The sequence below is a fragment of the Tribolium madens genome, unplaced genomic scaffold (assembly GCF_015345945.1).
Source record: "Tribolium madens isolate multiple individuals breed KSU strain unplaced genomic scaffold, Tmad_KSU_1.1 Scaffold_7;HRSCAF=85;Tcas5.2_LG10, whole genome shotgun sequence".
Lineage (NCBI taxonomy): Eukaryota > Metazoa > Arthropoda > Insecta > Coleoptera > Tenebrionidae > Tribolium > Tribolium madens.
The window spans coordinates 5,629,651-5,641,515 of record NW_025401050.1 but is presented as its reverse complement, the minus strand read 5'-3'; the positions used below and the strand labels follow the sequence as shown (position 1 = coordinate 5,641,515).

Below are 11,865 nucleotides of genomic sequence, written 5' to 3'. Positions count from 1 at the left end.
TTTAAATTTTTAGTTTTTGGTAAAATATACCTGAAAATATTTGATTCGGTTTTCCAAACACAGTTTTGGAATCTGTCTAGGTTCTTGTATTAAAAAGTCTCATTTTACAGCGTGTTATATTGGTATCCAAATGTTATTTCACAACCTTACGGTTGAAATTTACAACTTTAATATAAATGAGAAGTGGTGTTTCCATAAATTTTTGCATTCAGCGACTCTACTCTGCGTATGACGAGGAACTCATGATATATTACATGAATACCAACGGCTTCTCACACCATACTGCGCATTCATGTTGATTTATTATATTTATTATGAAGCTGTTTATATTGTACTGATTTTCTGTAGGTGCTGTGCTATTTTACAGGCCTTGCCCTATCACTGAGCACTACTGAAAAAATTACTCAAATATTGGAATCCCTGCAATTTTTTTCACTTATAAGAAATCAGATATCTTAGTCTTGAAAAACAGCGATTTCTGTTCTGTTCTCTTCTACTCAAGATTAAAATTTAATTTATTATCCACTATTTTCATACATTCATCCCGTCATCCGGAAATAGTATATTACAACTAAGCTGGGAAATATGTGTGTCATTTCCGAAACCGAAAGTGTTGTTGACATTACCACCGAGGTTTATATGCTATTTTATTTACAATCACATTTCTTTAAATCAAATTTGTGAATCAGATAAGTTATACAAGGAGGCCAGCGGCCCATAATTTCTATAAAACGTTATTAAATTTTCAAAATTTTCCAAGAAAGCGTCAAAAAAACATAAAAACATAACTTGAGATTTTTTTAATCAAAGACTTGTTTATAATTTTTACAATTTATCAATTGTGGATAATACAAAAACAACAATTTTTCTCAATCTCCCCCAAAAATATTTTATTCATTTTACGTGTTCGATTTAAAAATGTGTAATTACACTATTTTCAATTAAAAAAAAAAAGCTCAGAATCGATTCAATTAAAAACACCAGAAAACCATAAACATATAAAAACATATATTAAGTTTTTCGTAATCATTTACAATTTTTTCTAGCTTTAGCAAAAAAAAACGTTATTTAATTAATTCTTTTCTGAAATAAGTGGTTTTTCAGATTTTTTAAATTTTCTTAAAAAACACATTTGATGGCAAATGGCCTTATTTTAGGTTATTTTGTTTGTTTAGTAGGTTTTTAAAATCGTTTGATTCGTTTTAAAATTGCTTGATATTTTGTTTTCAAAATTTTCAAAAAAAAGCTCAAAACCATAAAAAGATAAAAACCATATTTTGAATTGTGAATAATTCAGAAAAACATTTTTTTTCTAATCATGTAAAAGAATTTGTACTTGCTCAACCGTTTTCCGTTAAAAAAGTTATTCAATCATCAACTAAAGAGAAAATGGAAAAGTGTTAAAAAAGTCTAATAATAATAATATAAATAAAAATAAAAAAAATTTACAGTTATTATTTAAGATTAAGAAAAATAGAGTATTAAATCCTGAGAAATTGCCATTTTCACTCAAATAAATTAATCCACTCGCGTTCGGCTTTCTCACTCATTGAATAATATACTATTTCCCAATTAAATACAAAAATATCAATTTTTTCGAATTTTTAGTAAAACGTCATTTAATTCATTTTTCAGAAAGAAATGACGAATTTCCACACCTCTAAAAGGTTAGGAATCACCACTTTACAACAATAGTGATTGTAAATAAAAACATATTCTCACATTTTACTTTTTTTTAATCATTGTTTATTCAATTAGGTATATTAGTCTAAAATGTCAAACGTAGTGAGGAAAATAATTCAGCTGAGCCTCATGAACTTACTTTTACTCTGAATAACATATACTGTTTTATTAAGTTGATAGTAAAGAGCAACACTATAATTAGCAAGTAAGTAAACAAAATAATCAAGACGCTTTGCAAGTAGTAAAATCATAACAACGCTTATAAATAAATATCAGGCGTCAGTACTAGAATTTGTGTTGAGATTTTCGAAAGTGTTTATTTATTTTGCTAGTACAGTTAGTAGTGCAAAATGTCGAATGCTACAATGTACTTTTCCAGGAATTTCTGCAGCAGCAAAAAAGACAGAAAAACAACACTGGTAAATGTCAATAATGACATGGTAAAAATAAAAACACTTTTTACTTCATGACTTGTGACATTTAGTCATAAAAGTGGTCATTTTTGTGACGTATGTAGATAAATATTATTAAGTATTACAGTTTAAACTAAAATTTACGTGCATAAAAAAATTAAATGAAAATGGTAACTAAAGCAACGTTTTTATACTTATTTAATATTTTCTTTTATTTTTTGTTTTTCTTTTTAATAGTTTTTCCTGAATTGAGTTTTCTATAAAATATAAATTGTTAATCGCAATTTATTAATTAGAAGATTAAAATATGTTCAAAGACTATTGAAGTCTTCAAGTAGTACCTATACAAAGTTTTTTTTTTTGATTAAGTGGATTTAAAATGAAACACTTTCAAAATTCCTTACATTATTTAGATCCAAAGAGATAATTCCTGTCAGCCACAATCACACTACACAATAGATTTGTTATTGTTTAAGCACTCGTAACGTGTTTGTAAAGCGTAAAACTTTTGGTGGCGGCGTAATCCGCGTGCACCGGCAAACTGATATCGGCGTCGCGACGCTTCTTCCTTGTGGTCGAAATCCATCTAACCCATAACCCGCGCACGCTCGACCTCTTAGGAGCACAAACAAACGTTTACGTCGTACATCTTCGAGTGACGAAAATCTACATAAAATGATGTATTGCCATAAAGGCGCTTTGAACAAACCCAAAATTTTACGATACTATCGTTTCGACCTAAAATGTTCACGAAATCTGAAAAAAAACTAAACTGGTTTTTTAAAGTGACTGTAGTTTGTTGTTCTATTGAAGTCCAATTTATAAAAAGTAGATTAAAATTTATTTTTTATGCAGGGTGGCTCCGTTTTTGTCGGCAGTAATTCAGAAATATTCGTAGAACACGTGAAAATAATGTGTTTTTCTTATAAACCATGGTTCAAAAACGCTTCCTTGTCCAAGATAAATGGCGCCAAAATTTGAAATGTAAAATATAAAAAATAAATAAAAATTAATAATTTTGAAAAAACTAGGTGTAAAAATTTTATGAGAATGAACTATACCTATAAAATACTCTTTCAAAAATTAACACTTGCAAATTCGATGAGATTTGCGCCCGATTTACTCGTTCTACACAAAATTGATTTCAGATACAATTTTTTTCTATTTTTTTTTCTTGAAAATATGATACAATACTCACATTTTCAATGAAATTTGTTTTGTATTTGTTTTATTTTTCTCTCTGTTTTTCACTTTTCTTTATTTCTATATTTTTCGTTATTTCAAACTTTAAAATCAATAATTTCGTTGGTCATCGAGGAGACATCTGTTGGTTTTGTATTGATTCAAAGACAGAAATCTTGCAGTATTTACAGAATTTTTGTTAGATGGCGTAGAACCACAGACCAATAAAGTATACTTTATTGGTCTGTGCCTAAACCCTAACTTTTTAAAACTTTTGACCTAATTTATTTATCAATAGATGGCGCAAGAATGCAGAAATCGAAATAAATTTCGTTAGTAAAACTCCTTCAATTGTTATACTTTTATTGCTTTTACTAGTTTAGAAAGCGTTATACTATTCACACTGTATTTAGTACGGTAATAAAATAATAATTATCATAAACATCCTCTCTAAAATTGTTAATTTTGTAGTAAATTATTCTAAATTGATAGTAAAAAAATAATTATGTACAGTTTCTGAATTAATTAATTTAATTTGCAATTATTTATTTTGTCTCGCAGTGTTTTCGACTAAATCAAAGTAAAATCGTATCAACAAAAAATTACTCCCTAGGATTTAGGGATATTCATGATTAGGTTGCCACAAATTTGGTTAGATTCGTTTGTAGTGACAAACAAAAGATATCGTAACAAGTGTCAAAAATTTAGGTCAGCTTGAATAGATAACTCAATTGATAGTTGACAGCAGGTTGACAGAAAACGTCAACCGCCAACAACAAAGGGTAACCAACCCTAGGCATTCAAAATTCCTTCTGAAAATTCTAGTTACAAACAACATGAAAAACGTAATTTTCCTAAAAATTCAAATCTTAGGTGGTAATTTCTTGTTGACAAATCTGTAATTACAACAGCTCTATTTAAATAGTGATTATTTTTATGAGTTCAGATCACAATTTCAACAAAGTTTTAAATTAACATGTAATTTGGACGATTTAATTAACAAATTGTATTTAATTAAATTATGTCAAGGAAGCTAAAAAAATTAATTCTTAATTTTAATTTTTTATTTACCTGTATTCTCAAGATTAAAATTACATAAACACCATTTTTTTGGTATTTAAAAATTGATAGTAATGTTACTTGACAAAGATGATAAATTCTTGTTCCGCTTTATCAATATTGTGACTCAAATTACTATGAATTATAACAATTGCAACAAATTAATTATACTTAATTGTGTGTAAAAAGTGAATACCGCGCCATTTAAATAGTGACTAGTTTTATTACTATGTCTCTAATTCAGATCACAATTTCAATCTTCTAGGTCATAGAGTTTCGAATCCATTTTGAGCATAACAGAAAGGACCGAATAGATAGTTCGCATAAGCTAAAAATTACAATTAATTTAATAATTAATTAGAAAAATTAATCACCGATAAGCCAAGTCGATAATTAAGACCAAATTCCAGATATTTCACTTGATAAGGTTTCATCACATTTAAAAAAAATATAAGATAGATTTTGCGATTTTTCAAATCAAAAGTGTACCATTTTAGGTTGTAAGTCACTGTTGCCAACTGCTCAACCTGTAATTAAAAAATCTAATGAAAAAAATTAATCTTATTTCGATTACTTCATCCTCCAGTTTTTGACCAAAAATTATTGAAATTCCAAATGCCGCAACCGCAGTTACGCATGTCAGAAATAATCTTAAGTAATACTCCTTGTAGAAAGGTCCCTAAAATTACTCTTAATTCTTTTTAATCACCTAAAATAACATAAATTACCGCAAACATAAATATTAAAATACTGATAAATAAAAGTGCGGCAATTATGAGAAAAGTTCCAACCAACTCGCCAGTTTGTTTAATTTTTTTGCGACCGAATCTGAAACAGTATACAGGGTGTAGCAAAAATAGTGCACTTAGCTGTTACTCTCACACTACTTGAGATAAAATTTTCAAATTTGGAACGGTGATTGTACAGTACCAATGACATGTTTTGACGTTTAAAAGGATTTTTTTCCACTTCCGGTTTCACCGGAAATAGTATCAATTTTGAATTTTTAACACAATTGGTGAAAGTTAAGTATCTCGATGTCAAATCGTGTCATTTCTGTCTTACGTGATAATATTGTCGTGCCTCTTGATACAAAAAATCATTTTTTGTTGAATTTTTTTTTGATAATTTTTATCAACCAACAAGATTTCGGCCATTTTTTCTATCTTTGCATTCAACATCATTAACTGAAATTTGATATGTTGAGCGATGTAGGCAGTTTGAATGGCGTGTATAACTGCAGCATAAGACATAAATGGAAAAGTTGACTTGTAGATAATTTTACACAAAAATCGATATTTCGGAAAATAATCATCGAGGAATTGATAAAAGAAAAAAAATTTGTTTTCGTGGTTTAAAAATTGTGAGTAGGAGAGGCCACTTATGCAAGCTAGAATAAAAGTCCCCACGCCATAAATTCGAGTCACTTGGACCCAAATCTGCATTTTTTTGTGTATTTTTGGATCGACATTTTCCATACTCCAGTTTTTCATATAATCGGGAATGTCGTCGAGTAATTTGGGACGTACTAACGCTGTGATAACACCAGTTAAGGGCTGAAAAACTTTTTCAATTTTTTTTTTACAAAAAATGTCTTACAAAAATCGTTCCGAAAAAAACCGGTGATTTTAGGATAAAATCTTTAATGTTTGGGTTCATTAAAGTGAAATAGATTTGAATAAGAGTCACACTTCCATGGATTAGTGACAAAATTAATAAAATAATTTTAGCACATTTTGTATGGAAAATGTCACTAGCCAAGAATTTTATAATTTTCAAAACGTCATCTAAAAATGGTTTTCATATTTTTTTCATAAAATTGCTTACTTACGATCATTTGGATTCGCCATTACAACAAACAGAAATAAAAATCCTGAAAATATTATCTGTAATTATCATTAATTTTGTAATTATTACGTTTCTGTCATCGTTAGTAAAAGAAGTGAGAAAATAAATAATTTCTCACAGTTATGATGAATATATAAAGCAATTAATTGATTATTCCGTAGTGATTAATTAGGTCAAATTTTGTATAGCCTTACCTGAAATTCAATTAAGTATTTACTAACTTGAATTAACAGATTTAATTAACAAATTGTAATTAATTATATGTCCTGAAACTAAAATAAAAAATCTATTATTTCAATTTCTTACCTAAATTAACCTTAATGTAAAGGGAAAAAAGTATTATAATAATTAAAAAAATCATGATAATTACTCTAATAATTCCAATATTTATTGAACCTAATATCACTTGATAAATAAGACAAATTTGCTCTGCTTTACTGAAATTGTGGCTCGTACTACAGTGTCAAAATATTCTTTGAGACTTAAAAATTGGATCAAATTAAATTAATTATACGTAATTGGCACAAAAAAATTATTTCTGGCTTAATTAGAGTTGGTTATGGCTATAACCGGCAACACCGCAAAAAGACATACATATAATTATAAATAAAAATATTTATTTGATAATTTACAATTTGTCTCACAGTGTATTTAAACTAATTTAAAGTATTTACAACCGCTTCATTTAAATAGTGACTAGATTTGTTGTTTTGTCTCAAATTCAGATCACAATTTCAACGCAGCTTTAATCTTCTCGGTCATAGAGTTTCGAATCCATTTTGATCATAACAGAAAGGACCGAATAAATGGTTCTCATAAGCTAAAAATTACAATTAAGTTAATAATTAATTAGGAAAATTAATTACCGATAACCCAAGTCGGTAATTAATAGCAAAATCCAGATATTTCACTTGAAAAAGTTTCATCACATTTAACAAAAATAAAAAATAGATTTTACAATTTTTCAAATCAAAAAAGTACCATTCTAGATTGTAAGTCACTGTTGCCAACTGCTCAACCTAGAATTTAAAATTTCAAAAATATTCATATTTTTCCATAATAATTATCACTTCATCTTCCAGTTTTTGCCCAAAAAATAGCATAGATCCAAACGCCGCAACCGCAGTTGCACACGTCAAATATAATCTTAAGTAATACTCTTTGTAGAACGGTCCCTAGAAATACTTTTAATTCCTTTTAATTATCTATAATTACAAAAATTACCGCAAACATAAATATTAATACACTGATAACACAAAGTGTGGAAATTATAAGAAAAATTCCAATCAATTCGCCAGTTTGTTTCATTTTTTTGCGACCGAATCTGAAACAGTATACAGGGTGTAGCAAAAATAGTGTACCTAGCCGTTCTTCTAACACTACTTGAGATAAAATTTTCAAATTTGGAACGGTGATTGTGTAGTACAAATGACATTTTTTGACGTTAAAAACGATTTTTTTGCACTTCCGGTTTCACCGGAAATAGTATCAATTTTTAGTTGTTAACACAATTGGTGAAATTTAAGTTTCTCGGTGTCAAATCGTGTCATTTCTGGCTTACGTGATAATACTGTCGTGCTTCTTGATACAAAAAATCAGTTTTTGTTGAATTTTTTCTTGATATTTTTTATTAATCAGTTCACTTTCGACCATATTTTCAATTCTGCTGTTCAAGATCATTAACTGAAATTGGATATGTTGGGAGATGTATGTGATTTGAATGGAGTGCATGACAGCAGCGTAAAACATAAACGGAAAAGTCGACTTGTAGATAATTTTACAAATAAATCTATATTTTGGAAAAAAGTCATCGAGGAATTGATAAAAGAAAAAAAATTTGTTTTCGTGGTTCAAAAATTGTGAGTACGAAAGACCGCATATGAAAGCTAGAATAAAAGTCCCAACGCCATAAATTCGAGATAATTGGACCCAAATCTGCATTTTTTTGTGTATTTTTGGATCGACATTTTCCATATTCCAGTTTTTCATATAGTCGGGAATATCGTCGATTAATTCGGGCCGTACTAACGCCGTGATAGCACCAGTTAAAGGCTAAAAAAAATTTCACATTTTTTTTCAAAAAATTACTTACAAAAATCATTCCGAAAAAAATCGGTGCTTTTAGGATAAAATCTTTAATGTTTGGGTACATTAGAGTGAAGTAAATTTGAATAAGAGTGACACTTCCATGGATTAGTGACAAAAGTAATAAAATAATTTTAGCACATTTTGTATGGAAAATGTCACCAGCCAAGAATTTTATAATTTTCAAAACGTCACCTAAAAATCGTTTTCATATTTTTTTCATAAAATTGCCCACTTACGATCATTTGGATTCGCCATTACAACAAACTGAAATAAAAATCCTGAAAATATTATTTGTAATTATCATTAATTTTGTGATTATTACGTTTCTGTCATCGGTAATGAAACTAGGTTGTGGCAAAATAAATTATTAATTTCTTTAATTATTTATTTTGATACTCTACTTACACAACGGCAACAGTGTAATCAGTTCAACTCAATTAATTAGTTACTTAATTACAGAAAAAAATTGAAAATTCAAATGAAAAAACATGAACTGACGTCTTATTTGTGCTGAAAAGTGGCAAGATTTTGGTGCTTTCTGACTGAAAAAAGTGTAAATTCAATCAGACTGAAAACGTAATCTGAAATCGACTCTAGAATAATTTTTGAATTTTTTAAATCGTTTAAAAATTGATTTCAACGCTCGACAAAAAACCGACAGAAAAAATATAAATATTTTATTTATTGATTGCACATTAAGAAAAGTTGTCTCATCAGAACTAATTTAGTTTTTTGTAAAATAGAAAATTTTTATATTGTAAGAAACGCTGATAAACAAAATTATTAAAACTTTATTGTAGTGGTACGACTATTATAGACAAATCCTTCATTAAAATAGAATTAGTAAATTTCAAAAATTACTTAATTTGAAGTGGTAGGACTGTAATGTGTAAAAAAACACAAAATAAAACTTGCTGAAAGAAAAACTTGTACCATGTCGATAAAGTTTTAGTCGATTTTCAAAAACAACGAAATGTCATTTAAAAGAAAAATCTTTTTTATATCCTCGTTTCCAATTTTACCTTAAAAAGATGTAGTGAAAAATTAAATTATTAATTAATTTTGCCGCAACCATTTTTGTTAGTAGTATTTTTTTATTAATCTGGTAAAAATTACCAAAAAACGATTCACAAAAAATTGATTTTTTTGTATTAAAATACTCTATTATTCTAACCTAAGTCAAAAAGTGTTTGATTCTACTTAAAAATTAAAGTTGCAATTTCCGTTTAAACCGAAAGTGCAAAAAAGCTGTTCTAAATGTCAAAAATATGATTTCTTGTAGACAACTATTACTTCAAATTGCAAAACTCTGTCTCAAACAGTTCAAAAAACACATTTTTAGCTACACCCTGTATATTGTTTTGGGAATTAATGACGACTTTTCCCACTGTTTTTCATAATTGTTTTGACATTTATAATTACGGTTTTCTTTTTTTAGGAGTATTAGTTAAAATTAATTTTAAGTAATACTTCTAAAAAGATCACTGAAAATGTCTTCAATTCTTTCTAATTACCTATAATTACGTAATTTTAAAAGTCAAAATAATTATAAAAAAACTGTGAGAAAAGTCAAAAGTAATTGTAATTTTTCAGTTATAAGAAGCCACTCATTTTAGAAAATTTGTAGGTTGTAGAAAAAACATGTATGTAAGTCGTGAAAAAAAACTCCAATTCAGTTTCGTAACATTTTTATGTAAGGAAGAACAACATATATAATTTCTGTACATAATTTAGCTCCGTATATACAAAACAATCGATACAAATCTTTGGCGAAATTATATACAAAGAAAAAAAACTTTAACAAAGAGAGTATTCCTGCATAAAAAATCGTAACCACGTACACAAAAACCAGATAAATAACAATCAATCAATCACGTCCAAGGTACAAATATTACAAATTCACATATAAAAGATTTGTATATAGTCGCTTACATAATACTCGCTTCCTAGTGCAATAATGAAAAATTACCAGTCGTTTAAGTACACTCTGTGCTTTGACTAATAAAAAATTGATTGTACACTTATAAGACATCGAATCGGTGAACACGACGAGGTGTAGAAAAAATTTCGAGTGCACCCTGTGTGTGTATGGGGGAAATATCAGTCGGGTTAGATGACGCTCGAGGGGAGTTGAGGCATCGTTTGGCTGCCGCGGCGGCGGGGCAGAGTGCCGCTCCCGGGCACACAAGACACCTCCGGACAGCCGTAGGACAAGAGGAGGTCAACGAGGCTGCGACTGGCGGCGGCGGACACGTCGGCGGTCACACTATTGTTACTCTGACATTTGGCGGCGGCGATGCTGGCGGCGGCGCGGGCGTACGCGAGACATGTGCGCCCGTCTTGGTCCACGGCCTTCACGTTGGCGTTGTGCTGCAAAATCAAGAAAATTATTTGCACGGTTTCATCGACATGGGACGACTAGACAATTAAAACACTCGTATTAACAACTTTAAAATAATAAAATAATATATTTAAAATTAAATAAAAACCAAATTACAAAAAAAATAAACCACGTCGATAAAATATTAGCCTTTAGTTTATTCATACGGAAAATTTGAATTTACAGAATAACATAATTTCTATTAAACCACCAAAAAGGTATTCAAAATAAGTTGCGAATTAGGGAATTAGTCGAACGACTAATGTACAAAAAAAATACAAGAATAAATTAAAATTACACCATTTATTACGTATTTTATATACATCGGACTCGTAACGAAACAACTGTTTATTTTTTAGATTACTTTTTAGATAACTAATTACGAAATTAAAAAAAAAATCGGAAAAAACAGCTACATAATTATTCTGAACATGTATTTATTTATCGATGCGGTAAGACTATAGTTAACTTACTTCCTTCAAAATCAATTGAACTTATCAAAAATTAATGATAAACCATGTCGATAAAGTATTCGTCTCTTGATTGTTTTTAATTATACAGGTGTTTTTCTCAATATTGTGAATTGCAACCACATATTCTACATCAAAAAATAACACTAATTCGTCAAATAAACGATAGCCCTATAATGCTTCGTTCCGGATATACAGGGTGGTAAAGTTTAACAATAAAAAAATAAATTATGTCATACTTTGATCAATTGCTTATACTAAGGCTCGGATTATATGCAAAATGCATATTTGTTATTAAGAGGTATATCAACAAAATTGTAAGTTCTCTATGCATATCTAATTTTTTTTAATTAAAATAAGCCAAATAAAAAATGCACATTTTGCATATTTTGGCAACTTGGTGCATATTTTAGGAAATATAGCATATTTGTGCATATTTTCTTCAAATCACTAATTTCCGATTAAAAATTTCAGTTCAAGTTAAAAATTGGACAGTTTATGAAAAATGAACCGTTTACAAAATATTTTAAAGAGAAAACAACCGGTAATTCGTAAGCGAAATTCAAAAAATTAGTACCCTGCTGTTTAAATTTTAATTTTAAATTGCGCTGAACCAAGCGGTTTTCTTTTTAATAAAAATTTGTTTCCAAAAAATTATAATCAGTATAAATTAAAGTAATATAAAAAATTATCTTATTTTAAGAACAAAATTTTGTTTTGTTTTTGAGTTATTCGATTTTTG

General features: G+C 28.6%; 2 protein-coding genes across 3 annotated transcripts in view; both read right to left on the bottom strand.

Annotated features, from left to right (window-relative positions):
- LOC123009503 (suppressor of lurcher protein 1) overlaps positions 1–2,644 on the bottom strand; it is a 190,375-nt gene extending 187,731 nt beyond the window's left edge. Inside the window, exon 1 of the mRNA XM_044405879.1 lies at positions 2,501–2,644. The gene's annotated coding sequence lies outside the window, so the exon portion shown is untranslated. The remainder of the gene's footprint in view (positions 1–2,500) is intronic.
- A 7,300-nt stretch (positions 2,645–9,944) lies between these two features.
- Positions 9,945–11,865, bottom strand: part of LOC123009478 (centaurin-gamma-1A) — a 49,257-nt gene continuing 47,336 nt past the window's right edge. For both annotated transcript variants that reach the window (XM_044405839.1, XM_044405838.1), the window contains exon 9: positions 9,945–10,643. In XM_044405839.1, the coding sequence (XP_044261774.1) occupies positions 10,383–10,643 (261 nt within the window). In that variant the 3' untranslated portion in view covers positions 9,945–10,382. The remainder of the gene's footprint in view (positions 10,644–11,865) is intronic.